The sequence below is a fragment of the Bufo bufo genome, chromosome 5 (genome assembly GCF_905171765.1).
Source record: "Bufo bufo chromosome 5, aBufBuf1.1, whole genome shotgun sequence".
NCBI classification, from domain to species: Eukaryota; Metazoa; Chordata; class Amphibia; order Anura; family Bufonidae; genus Bufo; species Bufo bufo.
Window position 1 is genome coordinate 564,202,496 of NC_053393.1, and position 15,283 is coordinate 564,217,778.

General features: G+C 47.5%; 1 protein-coding gene across 1 annotated transcript; it reads left to right on the plus strand.

The window, feature by feature from the left end:
- Window positions 1-2,839: 2,839 nt before the first annotated feature.
- LOC121000943 lies at window positions 2,840-10,304 on the plus strand. The gene is made up of 2 exons (XM_040431763.1): window positions 2,840-2,918; window positions 3,015-10,304. The coding sequence occupies exon 2, from the start codon at window positions 3,034-3,036 to the stop codon at window positions 10,177-10,179; it is 7,146 nt and encodes a 2,381-aa protein (XP_040287697.1). The 5' UTR covers window positions 2,840-2,918; window positions 3,015-3,033; the 3' UTR covers window positions 10,180-10,304.
- The last annotated feature ends 4,979 nt before the right edge of the window (window positions 10,305-15,283 follow it).

Consider the following 15,283-nt stretch of genomic DNA (forward strand, 5'->3'; position numbering starts at 1 on the left):
CAAACTTATTTTCTTTTTGTTTTTTTGCGGACCATTAGCAGATCCTTTTATTTTAATGGGTCCACAAAAACCCTGAAGTTATTCCGTCTCCTCCTTCTGTTTCTATGTCTTTTCCACAACAAATAGCAGATGTCCTATCATTGTCCGCATCATGGACAGGGCTGTTCCGTCCATAGTCCTGAGACTGTAACAAACCCTCAGCTGAGCAGTGACTGGCTCTCCAGTATTACCGCCACAGGCAGCGCCCGTACTGACATGTCTGTTCTAGTAACCCCTTGTGTCCCACATGTAATAACGGTTCTGGAAACGCTCTTATGTTGTCGTTCTTCTATTCCTACTACAAGTTTATAAATGTATTACCAATAGCTGGGGGGGGGGAGGGGGGGGTTCTGCACTGTCTGGACAGTGCCCCAATATTTATCACCTATCGGTCTATACAATGATCTGTGACCGCCGACTGATACATTGTAACAAACAGCAATGTGCACTAGGGCTGCACGATATGGGAATTTTGTGCGATTAAGGCCCTAAAAATTGCGATAACGATATGCGATGCGATATTGGAATGTGGTCCCCCAGATATCACTGGTAATGCTGGAATGTAGCCCCCCAGATATCACTGGTAATGCTGGAATGTGGTCCCCCAGATATCACTGGTAATGCTGGAATGTGGTCCCCCAGATATCACTGGTAATGCTGGAATGGGGTCCCCCAGATATCGCTGGTAATGCTGGAATGGGGTCCCCCAGATATCGCTGGTAATGCTGGAATGGGGTCCCCCAGATATCGCTGGTAATGCTGGAATGTGGTCCCCCAGATGTCACTGGTAATGCTGGAATGTGGTCCCCCAGATATCACTGGTAATGCTGGAATGGGGTCCCCCAGATATCACTGGTAATGCTGGAATGGAGTCCCCCAGATATCACTGGTAATGCTGGAATGGAGTCCCCCAGATGTCACTGGTAATGCTGGAATGGAGTCCCCCAGATGTCACTGGTAATGCTGGAATGGGGTCCCCCAGATATCACTGGTAATGCTGGAATGGAGTCCCCCAGATGTCACTAGTAATGTTGGAATGGAGTCCCCCAGATGTCACTGGTAATGCTGGAATGGGGTCCCCCAGATGTCACTGGTAATGCTGGAATGGAGTCCCCCAGATATCGCTGGTAATGCTGGAATGGGGTCCCCCAGATATCGCTGGTAATGCTGGAATGGGGTCCCCCAGATATCGCTGGTAATGCTGGAATGTGGTCCCCCAGATATCACTGGTAATGCTGGAATGGAGTCCCCCAGATATCGCTGGTAATGCTGGAATGGAGTCCCCCAGATATCGCTGGTAATGCTGGAATGTGGCCCCCCAGATATCGCTGGAATGTGGTCCCCCAGATATCGCTGGTAATGCTGGAATGTGGCCCCCCAGATATCGCTGGAATGTGGTCCCCCAGATATCGCTGGTAATGCTGGAATGTAGTCCCCCAGATATCGCTGGTAATGCTGGAATGGGGTCCCCCAGATATCGCTGGTAATGCTGGAATGGGGTCCCCCAGATATCGCTGGTAATGCTGGAATGGAGTCCCCCAGATATCACTGGTAATGCTGGAATGGGGTCCCCCAGATATCACTGGTAATGCTGGAATGTGGTCCCCCAGATATCACTGGTAATGCTGGAATGGGGTCCCCCAGATATCACTGGTAATGCTGGAATGGGGTCCCCCAGATATCACTGGTAATGCTGGAATGTGGTCCCCCAGATATCACTGGTAATGCTGGAATGGGGTCCCCCAGATATCACTGGTAATGCTGGAATGGGGTCCCCCAGATATCACTGGTAATGCTGGAATGTGGTCCCCCAGATATCACTGGTAATGCTGGAATGGGGTCCCCCAGATATCACTGGTAATGCTGGAATGTGGTCCCCCAGATATCGCTGGTAATGCTGGAATGTGGTCCCCCAGATATCACTGGTAATGCTGGAATGGGGTCCCCCAGATATCACTGGTAATGCTGGAATGTGGTCCCCCAGATATCACTGGTGATGCTGGAATGTAGTTCTGCTGAAATGCAGGGTTTCAAAATAAAACCTCTTTTACTAAAGTAAATAACGGATTTCTTTACTGCAAAAGTACAAAATACTAAACTTGCCCTTTTCTTAATAGCACAGAACAGAGAACTAACGTATTATAAGAACACGTGTTCATTACAATAACGACTTGCCTCCAGCCCCTCCCCGCGATGTGCAGCATCGCGGCCGGCGATACATCCGTGTCAGCCACGTAAAAAGTCAACCGTCGCTTTATAAGACGCACTGCCACTTTTCGGGGGGAAAAAAGTTTGTCTTATAAAGCGAAAAATATGGTAATACAATTGCAGCATTTTTGGGTCGGCCAGTTGGCGATTGCGATATGGCGATTTATTGCGATTGCTTTGGCGATATATTGTGCAGGCCTAATGTGTACCTCCACAGAGCCTTTATGTACTGTGTGTAGCTGCTGTTCTATTCACTGACAGCAGGCAGAGGTATTGGAAAGATGAGGAAACATGAAGGACATTTGTCAACCTGTTTACTCAATTTGGGGCGGAGCTTATCTTAGCCCACTGGATTTATAATGACGACGGCCCCCGAGGGGCATCGTCTGACTCGGGGAGGGTCGGTCCTGAGAAATGCCCCCCACAGAGCTTCATTCTCCAGAGATCCCCTCTGCCGGGGAACCCCATGAGTAGGGCATATTTCAGTCCCCTCTGCCTGTAATATACGGTCAGTGTTGGAAGAAAGCAGAATCTCATGAGATAAGGGTGTCCGCCCCCCCATCTGCTGTCCTCTGATGGTATTACTTATCTTTACAGGGACCCCCGACGCTGGTGTGGCCTGTACCCCCGACGCTGACCAGCAGCGCTCCGTAGCTGAAGTCGGCACAGGGGTAAGTTATGGGTGTCCTGTCCTCACTTTTCGGGGATGCTCCACCCGTGTATCAGTCAGGACCTGGCTACAACATCTTCTTCTCTTTTCCTTCCAGGTCTTCCCGTGCCGGCAGGATGCAGACTACAGAGAGGAGCACCCGCTCGTCCAAGAAATATGTGGCTGAGCCGGCGCCTGGTCCCCAGAACACAGACAGCGGCCAGTACATGTGCATCGAGTGCAGCCAAACGTTTGACAATAAGTTGGAGCTGAACTCTCATCGTCAGAGCCATGTGACCAAGAAGCAGTTCATGTGTTCCCTCTGTGGGAGAGGATTTCACCACCAGGTCTTCTTACAGATGCATGAGAGAAGCCACGAGGGTGGCATCTCCCGTACGTCACTGACTAAGACTAACGTAACTCCTGCTCGTGTCATTTCCACCAGGAGCACCAAGTCCACACTGGATGCTGATATTATTCACGTGACTCCTCCTGCCAACAAGCCCCCCTATCACCTCAACTCTAAGGTCCAATTCAAGAGAGACCTGAGCAGCGGCCGAGATATCGCCCCCAGAGAATGCTTAACCAGACGCACCCAAGGAACTTCTTCACCTGATTACGAACAAACAGACAGCTCTGACGAGAGGGCGCAGTTTGAGCTGAGAATATCAAAGCTTTCTGACAGCACCATTCATCTGATTGACCCCTATGGAAATACCCTGGAGATCCTGGCTGAAGTCTTCAATGCCTACGCTATTGGAGAAACCGAGGAGGACGATGAGGAGAATGTGAGCCCCATTGCTGCCTCGAGGATCTCCGAGATTTCTGCTGCATCTACCTCAAGTTCTGTCCACCTGAATGTGCCAGACGAGATCATGCAAGATTCAAGGGTTCTTCCTTCACCTCAAGCAGAAGTGTCTAGACCACATGAGTCCATAAATACTGCTGAAAAGAAGGAAGATCTGCCTTTGTGTCGTCTCCAGTCTGTCTCCAGTGCCAGCATGTCTCCAAAGACCTTGCCTGATGTCAGTGACGATGCAGAAGATGTCCTCTCCACACAGGCCCCTCATGAGTCAGATATTCAGGATGTGACCAGCAGTGAACACACAGTACGTCAGCCAGCCAGTGAAGTACCCAAGAATTCCACAGAGGAGGAAAATCTTCCAAGTATTTCCCAAGACTCCTTGACCACTTGTGGTGATCTGATGGTTACAGAGGAGCCCATCCTAAGAGATGTGACCGCGTGTAACAGTGCAGGCCCCGATCAGACTGAGACTCCTTCACTGGAACCTGACGCTCTAAATCATCCCAGCTCTGTACAGTGGGAGCCTTCTGAGGTGTTACATGGTGGCCATCTCCACACTGAGGACAGGCCTAGTTTAAGTCAACCCATGCCACCCGAGCCCCTTACAAACCTCACCCCAGAAAAAGATGCCAGCACTTCCTCCCTAACACCGGTCACCTCAAATGAGCAGGAGGATAAATCGCTGACTGTGGCCTCATCGATAAGTGGCCTTTCACTGGACTTGAATGAGGGCAGCGCTCAGCTAAGTGATTCATGTGTCAATGACAGTCAGTCGGACATTGTTATAGAAAACGATATGCAGTCTCAGAAGAGTGATGAGGGGGGCGCTGGCCTTGATGAAGGTGAACGGCTCGAAAGAGCAGAGGTGCCACTTGCCAGTGTCGATGAGAGTCAAGAGGTGCCCTTAGTGGGAGACGACAGTATGATGCTACAGACTCCTCTCACCCTTAACGAGTGCCTGTCAAAATCTGATGAGCTTCATGTGGAGAGCCTCTCATGCACTAGAGATGCTGGAAGCTCGGGACATGACAATAACCTCCAGACTGACCCGTCTACCTCCAACACAGTCTGCAAGACTCCCGTAGATGATGAAAAAGTAGACCCAAAATATGAAAGCAATGAAAATCAGACAGCATTAGAGAGTGAACTGAAGCCTGGTTCAACGGAAGCAGATGTTTGCAGTCTAAGTGAAGGAGTCTCTGATGGGGCATCGTATCCCAGTGATATCTGCTCTTCAGAACTTGAGTCCCAAAATCTAGGGATGTCTCTGGACTTTGCTGATCAAACAACTATTGACTCATCCGATTTTGAGGCAGTTTCTATGAAAAGAGACACTGGTGAGAAAGTTTTCACTTCATTAGAGAGCCCAGCAAGCCAGCCTGTCATGCCTGAAAAAATACCACAGGTTTCCAGCAGTACTGTGCCCTTCCTTCAAGAGCAGTGTGAAGAGCCGCTGCTGGCCGACGGTCCTGCAGCACATAATAAGACCGATCTGGTCATGCCTGATACTTGCCAGAAAAACGATGACGGCTCAGAGCTGAATCCAAAAAGTGGCCCAGATAGGAGTTCACCACTTCATGACATCGAAACTCTGAAGAGCAATGACCCAGAACAAGATGAGAACTTGAGCAGCAAAAGTGAACTGGAGGCTGACCTCTCCTCTGACATAAGGCAGATTGGCTCATCAGAGAATGAAGAAAAACGTACAAATCCGATTGCAGCTCCAGTGGCGACTCCAACCGAAGCGCTTCCCCTTGCTAATATAGACACTGAACTTGATGAAGCCCTCTCACATGAGAACATCCAAACGCCTGTGCATGTCACTAAATCTGTCGATGTAGAGAACGTTAACGCCTCCCAGAAGATTGCAGTGGTTGAGTCCGGTGAAGACAAGCTCCTCAATCTCCTTGAGCCCATGACTGAGGGTACTCGAAGTGACTTACTGCCTCCGTGTGATGAGGATTTATCTTTGAGAAATAACGAGAACAGTCACGATGTTCCCTTCAGCGTGCAGACTTTGGTAAACCTCACGACAGCTTGTGTTCAGGCCCAAGAACGTGTCTTATCTCAAGGGACTAAACCTCCAGATCAAGATGCTGCAGAAAGTATGGCGAGCGAGGCAATGTTTATGAGCAGCAGCCTGATAGCAAACACTGACTTTAAAGATGATGTGCTGCTTGAGAAACCCAAAGTTGAGGCTCTGTTGCCAGCATTGTGTCTTCTGGAACCAACTTTAGATCTATCTCCTGACCTTGAACATTTATCTGAGAAATGTTTGCTAAACAGTGATGATGTTAAAGACCTTGCTGACAATGACCTTGATAAGGACCTTTCCCATGAGATCCCACACAAGCAGTACATTCAGATGTCTAACGCTGACCTCACCGAAAACGACCTGGCCGATGATTTTGTAGACCCTGAGACTATTTTACTTGATGCTCCATGTCTGGAAGAAACCAAAGAAGACATCTCTGCAGTGTCTGTGGATGATGAGAGTACTATACATGAACTCTCGGACATACTGTCACCTGACCTCCTGGACAGCGAGTATACAGAGGGCCTGGATGACAAACAAATGGGCTTCAGGGGTCAGTGTTTGAAGTGTGGACGACGGGTGAGACGAGGTAGAAAAGAGTTGGTTTGGTTTCCTGACTGCTATAAATGCCGTCTGAAGGCAAAGCGTCACAGTTCAGACTTCGTTTTGGAAACAAGCTTGGATAGAAAAAAAGGCTTGCCAGATTCCTCAAACTTCCATGTCAAGCAGGAGGCAGAATCTGCGCAGGACAGCGCGTTCTATAGAGCCGAATCTCCCCCACTAAAAACGTTTAAATGTCCAAAGTGTGAGAAGTCCTTTAGAAAATCAGCATTGCTTGCTATTCACGTGAAATGTCACTCATTACCACAATGTCTGAGCTGTGGATGCCCAGTGCCACCCGATTACAAAACCAAGCGCACTCCCAAGAGGTGCCATAAGTGTGTCCAGAAGATCAAGCAGCAGAAGAAAGCAGAGCGGGTGCTTTGTGGAGATGATGAGGATGACAGCCTGGATTCTGACAGTGAATCTCCATTTGTGGACGAGGTAGATTTAGAGAGCCTATCTGATAACGAACCAGAAAATGACCAGATCCTGAGCTCTACCAGTCTAGAAGAGGACTCTAAGCCAGGAAGTGCTGAAAGAGAAACTGAGCCTTTCCACTCTATATCAATGAGGAAGAGCAAGAAAATGAGTCCTGCCATACAAGCCCTGTACTGTACCTGTCAAGTAGTTCTTAAAAGTGGAGCAAAACAGCCCAAGATATGTAAGAGCTGCCAAAAGCCTACCCGCGACCGGCTGGTCGCTCTACCTAAAGACAGCCTCATAGTGGGAGATCATGCAGGAGTTGGTGGCCGAGTGCCACAATTAAAGAAGACCAAGAAGCAGACCCAATCTGAGCCTGATCAACAGAATTTGTCACTAGGAGAGTCTTCTGTGAGCTGTGAAAACGAGCTTAGTCCTGATGAATTCTGTAAAGAGGAGACCGAGCCTGAATTGGATATAAGTGACCAGATGGTCCTCCCAGATGGTAAGCAGCCACGTTTGTGCCCACAGTGTGGCAAAATATTTAAATGCAACAGATCCATGAAACTTCACCTGTTGAGTCATACAGCCACACAATGCGAGTCTTGTGGCTGTCGCCTGCAGAAAAAGAAGCGTGCCGGTCGCTGGGCTAAGAAGTGCCGTGTCTGTAGACTGCTCACTAAAACTACAGGGCTTCCTGATGGTGCCATGGAGGATGTCCTCCCAAGTGATAAGATCTCCAAGGAGAAGGGCATGACTTCTCTGCGACGGAAAATGAAGCAGTCAAAGGCTGTGAGAAATAGAAAAATCCAACCCATTGCAAAGCACAAAAAAACCCTCAAATGGATGAATATGATGTTGGCTGTGAAAGGCCTGACCCGAAAACCCAGAAAAAAGAAAGAGCAGACTATGAAGGGTCCTAATGAAGAGAAGTCTGGTTACAGCTCGGAACCGTCAGTATATTCAGGTACTGTAGGCAAAGCCACTTTTCTTAAACATCTTTCTGCTTCTCCTAAAAGTGACCCAGGTTCTTCAGGGTTGCATCTTTCACAGAAGAAATTATTAGGTAGAATACCAAAAATCAACAGGAAGTGTATGTACAGAGAGAAGAACATTATAAAAGTGGAGGAGCAACAGATGTCCCCATATATTGGAGATCCATCCAAAACTCAAGTATCTGTTAAAGAGGAGGATGAAAACCAGTGTTTGGAATGCAATGAAATCTTCTCGAGCTTTGACCTTCTGCTCAGTCACCAGCAAAGTCATGTAGGTGACCCACCATTCACATGTACACAGTGCCCCCAGAGCTTCTCTGCTGAGCAGTATTTGAGTATTCACGTTGGCAGTCATGCTGAAGGTCCTCCTTTTCGTTGCCCAGATTGCAATAAAACCTTTCCTAAAAGGAACAACCTTGGTGTTCATAGACGTGTTCATACTGGCGCTCGACCCTATGCTTGCCCTGATTGTCCTTGCAAATTTCGACAGAGAGGCAGCCTGATCCTTCATCGGTATACACACAGGAACCTTCAGTTCATGATGGCAAAACCGTATCAGTGTTCAATATGTAATAAAAGCTTTAAGCAGAAGGAACGGCTAGTCATACACGAACGCCTCCACACCGGGGAATGCCCGTTCTCCTGTAAAGACTGTGACAAAGTGTTTCCCAGTAAGTCAAGACTCTATGCACATCGTAAGATACACAAAGTTCCTGGCACTTTGTCTAATGTTGAGCAGAATGCAATCTGTAAAGAAGAGTTGGGAGAGCTGCTGCCTTTCCAGTGCAAGGTCTGCGGCAAAGTCTGCTCGACTAAGGCTAGCCTTGTTCTTCATTGTAAAGTCCATAAGTCTTCAGCCATCTCTAACCACGGTGGCAGCCATGGGGAAAATGTAGAGACCACAAAGGAGATGCCATTGGTGTCAGAGAGCAATCTTCATATCAAAACTGAACTAGAGGGACATCCTTTTACTTGCAAGGACTGTAACAAGGTCTGCTCCACCAAGGCCAGCCTCGTTCTTCATCGTAAGGTGCATGGCCCGGACCCTAGACCAGGTTTTGGTAGTCCAGGATTCGTTTGCAAGGACTGTCATAAAGTTTATTCCACCAAAGCCAAACTTTTCCTACACCGCAAAATGCACAAGTCTTCATTCATGTGTGGCCTCAAAGCAAATATTGGAGATCCCCCTTACGTTTGTCAAGAATGTAATAAAGTCTGCTCTACTAAGGCCAGCTTTGTACTCCACAGTAAGGTGCACTGGAGATCTGCTAGCAGTGAGCACATCCTTAAAGGTAACATGAAGCAAAAATCCTTCGTTTGTAAGGTCTGTAATTTTGTTTGCTCAACCAAGGCCAGCTTTGTCCTGCATAGAAAGGTGCATCGATCCTCACCTAGCCTAGTGCAAAGCCTTAAAGATGGAACTGTGCAAAGCCCTTTTACTTGCAAGGACTGCAATAAAGTCTGCTCCACCAAGGCTAGCCTGGTTCTTCATAGTAGGGTACACAGAGCATTACCTGGCAATGACCAAAATCCAATCCCCCAGGCTGATGTGAAAGAGAAACCTTATCATTGTAAGGAATGTGGCAAAATCTATTCAACTAAAGGCAGGCTCTTGTCCCACATGAAATTACACACTGGTCAAGACATGTCTGAAGATGGTGGGCAGCAGCTGAAAATGGACACTGAGGAAAAACCATTTGCCTGTCCTATATGCCTCATGAGGTTCACACGTTTGAAGATCCTTGTCAGACACAAGCTCATCCATGGGGAAGACGTATTCAAGTGTGGACATTGTGGGAAGAGATTCTTGTTCCACAAATCCCTTCTGAACCATGTGCCGGTCTGTCTGAAGAGGACCAAGGGAAAAAGCCTCCTGGGGAAAGAAAAGGTGCCAAAAAAGAGGAAGACTAAAGATGGAAACAGTAGTGAAGAGAGCGCCCCAAAGAAGAGGAAACCCGATAACAAGAAAGCTGTGACGGCCGTGCAAAAACTGAAAAACAAAAAGCTAATCAAAGCTAAGCAGCTGGCATTAAAGAAGGAGAAGAGTAAGGCCAAGGGCGGTGATGAGAAGAAGCTGAAAAAAGCAAAGGCAGAAGCTGAGCAGGAGCCGGACCCCGAGGGAGAGAAGCAGAGCGATGGCAAGCAAGAGAAACCATTGGAGACTGTGTCCAAGGAGAAGGAAATTGTAAAGGACAAGAAACCTAAAGAAATGGGCAAGGTGAAGAAGGTTCTAAAGAAAGTGCCGGTGAAGCAGAAGCGGCAGAAGGTTGGCAGTGAAAGCTTGAAGAAGTGGAGGATGATTGCTGCTGCCACTGTCAAGAAGAGAAAGCTTCAGGCTGTAATTACTGGAGGGAAGAAGAAAGTGACCGTGAAGAAGAAAGGACCAAATAAAGCCAAGACTGGAGGAAAGAACAGCAAGGAGTGAGAAGACTTGCGCCCCCCCCCCCCCCCCCCCCCACTTCATACGTAACAGTGTTCTTAAACTAATCTGCTGATGATTATGAAGCCGTTAACTTTATCATGTTTTCTTTTAATAAAAATCACATATTGATCTTTTTTGGTATTTGTCTTCTGTCCTGGCCTGTGGGGGGGCTGTTGAGGAGAACATGGCCCATGTCCTCAGTCTCCGATGCAGAGCTGAAAGGCTTCATACCTTGATGGACATTTTATTAATTGACTGCAGCTGGTCACTCGCCTCCCATGACTGCCGCAGGAGCCCTCATGGAGACTTGGCCCATTCAGCTGGACGCTCTGCCCTAGGCAGTGTAGTGCTCTGGTCCAGAAGGTCCGTTCCACTGGAGGGTCTGCGAGGGCTGCTTTGTAGGATACTTCTAAATGGCAAGTCCGCTTCCTGCTGTCTAAAGTGTGGGTGTATTCAAATTAGCGCTCTCCGAAAAGGAAGCTGAACCACTGATGCCACCAGATGTATAGTAGCTATCCTATATGTCATTGCTTGACCTTTTAAACAAGCTTTGAGGCATAACTTGGATACTAGCTAAGCCTGTATCTCGTCTGCGGACAGCTGTTTTGGGGTGATTGCTCCTTATCGGTGCAGACAATTGCCTCTCGCCCAATTACTTCTCTGCTCTGCACTGATGAGGGACAATCGGCCTGAACCTGCTGTCTGCGGATGAACTGCTGGCTTAGCTGTGACCTAAGTTATGCCTCAAGCTCTGTTTAAAAGGCTGAGCATTGATGTATAGGACAGCTGCTTTACATCTGAGGAGAGGATTAAAGGGGTTATCCGGGCTTAGGCTCCATTCACGCGGCAATGTGCATTCCACATATTGTGGACCGCACATCTCCTGCACTAATAGATGTCCTATTCTTGTCCGCAATTGCGGACAAGAATAGGAAATCTATTTTTTTCGGGAACGGAAATGCGGACCCGACAGTGTGGGTCCGCATTTCCGGAGCCGGGCCGCACATTATGCGACCCCATAGAGATGAATGGGTCCGCAATTCTGTTCCACAAAATTGCGGACGTGTGAATGGGACCTTAACCTTTTTTTTCCTTTAAAAATATAACCTTTGGCGGAGAGATTATTGGTCCCATACTTACCGTCCACAGCGCGGCCGCTCCTGAGATCTGCTCCCGGTCACGTGGTCCCTCCAGATGGCTTTTCTTTGCTCCCGTCTTCGCTTCCTTTCTCCAGCAGGAGACGGATCGTCACTAGTGACGTCACCGCCTCCTGCTGGAGAAAGCAGCGTCCGGCAGTCTCCACAGCGCACTAGGCTGAATACTAGTGCGCATGTGCAGGACCGCCGGCCGCTCGCTGTATCGTACAGGCTTCTATGTGAAGCCTGTACTGACTCCTGCACAGCGCGATGTAAGCGCTGAGCAGGAGTGACAGAGGCTGATCGCTATGCTGTGGAGCTCACTGGGGGCACATGGGGGGGGGGGGGGGGGCGGCACTGTGGAATTGTGGATGGTACTCTGGGGTAATAAGGATGGCACTGGATTTCACTGGGGCACAGTGGATGGGCACAAGGGGGTAATGGATGGCATAGTGGAGGTCACGGTTCTGGGGGCTCAGTATAAGTGATAGGGCTCGTGCACAGAACCGTATCTGTTTTGCGGTCTGCTAGTCACGGATCCACTAAATGTGGTTACTGTCCGTGTGCGATTCACATTTTTGCAGTCCCATTGAGTTCTATGGGTTTTAGATCTGCATTATGAGGACCAGAATAGGACATGTTCCATCTGACACACGGACGTGGAGAGCACAGCGACGTCGGCAGTCTGTCTACATCCGTGTGTCCAGTAAAGACAGAACATGTCCTATTCTGGTCCTCAAATCCATAGAACTCAATGGGACTGTGAAAAATATGGATCGCAAAATGGATACGGTCGTGTGCACACTGGAGATGGTGAGGGAAGCGCCAGGATAATGTGATGTCTTCCAGGGGGGAAGGAAAGTTCGGACATGACAAACAGGTATTGGGGGCGTATGTATAGATGGTGAGAGGTGTTAGGAGCACATAAAAATAATTTTGATTTTGGGACGAGACGACCTCTTTAACCACTTAAAGACCACAGGTTTATACCCCCCCTAGTGACCAGGCCCTTCTTTACAAATCTGCACTAAACAACTTTCACCGTTTATTGCTCGGTCATGCAACTTGGCACCCAAATGAATTTTACCTCCTTATCTTCTCACAAATACAGCTTTCTTTTGGTGGTATTTCATTGCTGCTGACATTTTTGTTTTTCTGATATTAATCAAAATAGACCGCAATTTTCTCAAAAAAAGTGTATTTTTAACTTTCTCTGGTTAAATTGTTCAAATATAATCACATTTCTATACAAGTTTATGTCAGAATTTATTGTGCTACATGTCTCTGATACAAAAAAAATCCAATAAGTGTATATTTATTGGTTTGCGCAAAAGTTATAGCGTTTACAAACTATGGTACAAAAAATGTGAATTTCCGCATTTAGAAGCAGCTCTGACTTTCTGAGCACCTGTCATGTTTCCTGAGGTTCTAGAATGCCAGGATAGCATAAATACCCCCCAATTGACCCCATTTTAGAAAGAAGACACCCCAAAGTATTCGCGGAGGGGCATGGTGAGTTTATGTAGGATTTAATTTTTTTTCACAAGTTAGCGGAAAATGACACTTTCTGAGAAAAAATAAATAAATATTAAGTTTCCATTTCTGCTAACTTCTGGCAAAAAAATAAAAAATCTCCCACGAACTCACTATGCCCCTCAGCGAATACCTTGGGGTGTCTACTTTCCAAAATGGGGTCATTTGTGGGGTGTGTTTACTGTTCTGGCATTTTAGGGGGGGCTAAATTGTGAGCAACCCTGTAAAGCCTAAAGGTACTCGTTGGACTTTCGGCCCCTTTGCCCACCTAGGCTGCAAAAAAGTGTCACACATCTGGTATCTCCGTACTCAGGAGAAGTAGGGCAATGTGTTTTGGGGTGTCTTTTTACATATACCCATCCTGGGTGAGAAAAATATCTCGGCAAAAGACAACTTTTCCAATTTTTTTTATACAAAGTTGTCATTTTACAGAGCTATTTCTCTCACCCAGCATGGGTATATGTAAAGACACCCCAAAACACATTGCCCAACTTCTCCTGAGTACGGCGATACCACATGTGTGGCACTTTTTTGCAGCCACGATGCACAAAGGGGCCCAAATTCCAATGAGAATCTTTTAGGATTTCACAGGACATTTTTACGCATTTGGATTCGGTGAGGGGTATGGGGAGTTCATGTGAGATTTTATTTTTTGTCACAAGTTAGTGGAATATGAGACTTTGTAACAAAAAACAAAATCAATTTCCGCTAACTTGTGCCAAAAAAAAAAAAAATCTTTTATGAACTCGCCATGCCCCTCCAAAAGTGATCTTTATAGCGCCGCAGCAATTTTTCCGGTGTTTTTGCACTGATCAGAAAAAAAATAATTTCTGTCACTGCGGTGGGGCGGACTGAACGCAAGTGTGCGCACAAGATCAGGCCTGCGGACAGGAAAAGGCATTTTCTATATAGTTCTGGCAATGTGCGGATCCGCAAAACACATACGGAAGTCTGAATGGAGCCTTACAGGGGGGTGATCAGGGAGTCTATATGGGGTGATCAGGGGTGAATAAGGGGTTAATAAGTGACGGGGGGGGGGGGGTGTAGTGTAGTGGTGATTAGTGCTACTTACTGCTACCTGTGTCCTCTGGTGGTCGATCCAAGCAAAAGGGACCACCAGAGGAGCAGGTAGCAGGTATATTAGACGCTGTTATCAAAACAGCGTCTAATATACCTGTTAGGGGTTAAAAAAATCGCATCTCCAGCCTGCCAGCGAACGATCGCCGCTGGCAGGCTGGAGATCCACTTGCTTACCTTCCGATCCTGTGAACGCGCTGTGACGGTAGTAGAAAATATCCCCGTCAAGCATTCCCTTCTTCTCATAAAAGAAAATCACCCAATATTCCACGAGTAGGAATATCCCTGGAATCGCCGAATAATCAACACATGAGTCAACTTAATGCTGGAACAAGACTGATTTACTGGTACACAGAACTCACACTTTATGCAGCATAAAACTCCTCCTCTGGGCCAGACTAGATAATTGAGTTTTCACAATACACACAGCTCAATTGTCCTAAAACTCCTCCTCTGGGCCAGGCTAGATAATGGAGTTTTCACAATACACACAGCTTAATTATCCTAAAACTCCTCCTCTGGGCCAGGCTAGATAATTGAGTTCTGACAATACACACAGCTCAATTGTCCTAAAACTCCTCCTCTGGGCCAGGCTAGACAATTGAGTTCTGACAATACACACAGCTCAATTATCTGCTGGCCAGAACATTTACAATGTTTAACAATTTCAGAAAAGTACTTTCTATCCCACATACAAACATAATCTCAACATCATTGTCCGGTACACGAATACATTCATTCTTGACATTTGGAACCGAACAATATAGACCTTAAAATAGCAGGGAGAGAATTAAACTGAAGCATATAGGCAATTGCATAAAAGTCCTTCACAATGGCCCCCCTTTTTCTCCCTGCTCCGGCAACTCGGTTGGACCTTTCCTGGTCCAGTAGGGTTGACGGGTTCAGAGCTTTTAGTCCGAGGTTAAATCCGTTTGGCGTGACGATCCATCGGCATTCCTGTTTTGCTTGCCTGGGCGATAATGAATCGTAAAGTCATAGGGCTGTAAGGCCAAGCTCCAGCGTAGCAAACGGGCGTTGTCCCCTGAAACCCGGTTAAGCCACACCAAGGGGTTGTGATCGGTGATGAGAGTGAACGCCCGGCCATAAAGGTAAGGTGTGAGCTTTTTGAGTGCCCATACCAAGGCCAAACACTCTTTTTCAATGGTGGCATAACTGACCTCCCTTGGCAACAGCTTCCAACTCAGGTATGCCACCGGGTGCTCTCCTCCATCCTCCCCGATCTGGCTTAGTACTGCCCCCAGTCCAAACATTGAAGCGTCTGTGTGGACAATAAATCTTTTGTTAGGATCTGGGGTAACCAACACCGGAGCATTAACCAGAGCAGTCTTTAGTGCTTGGAA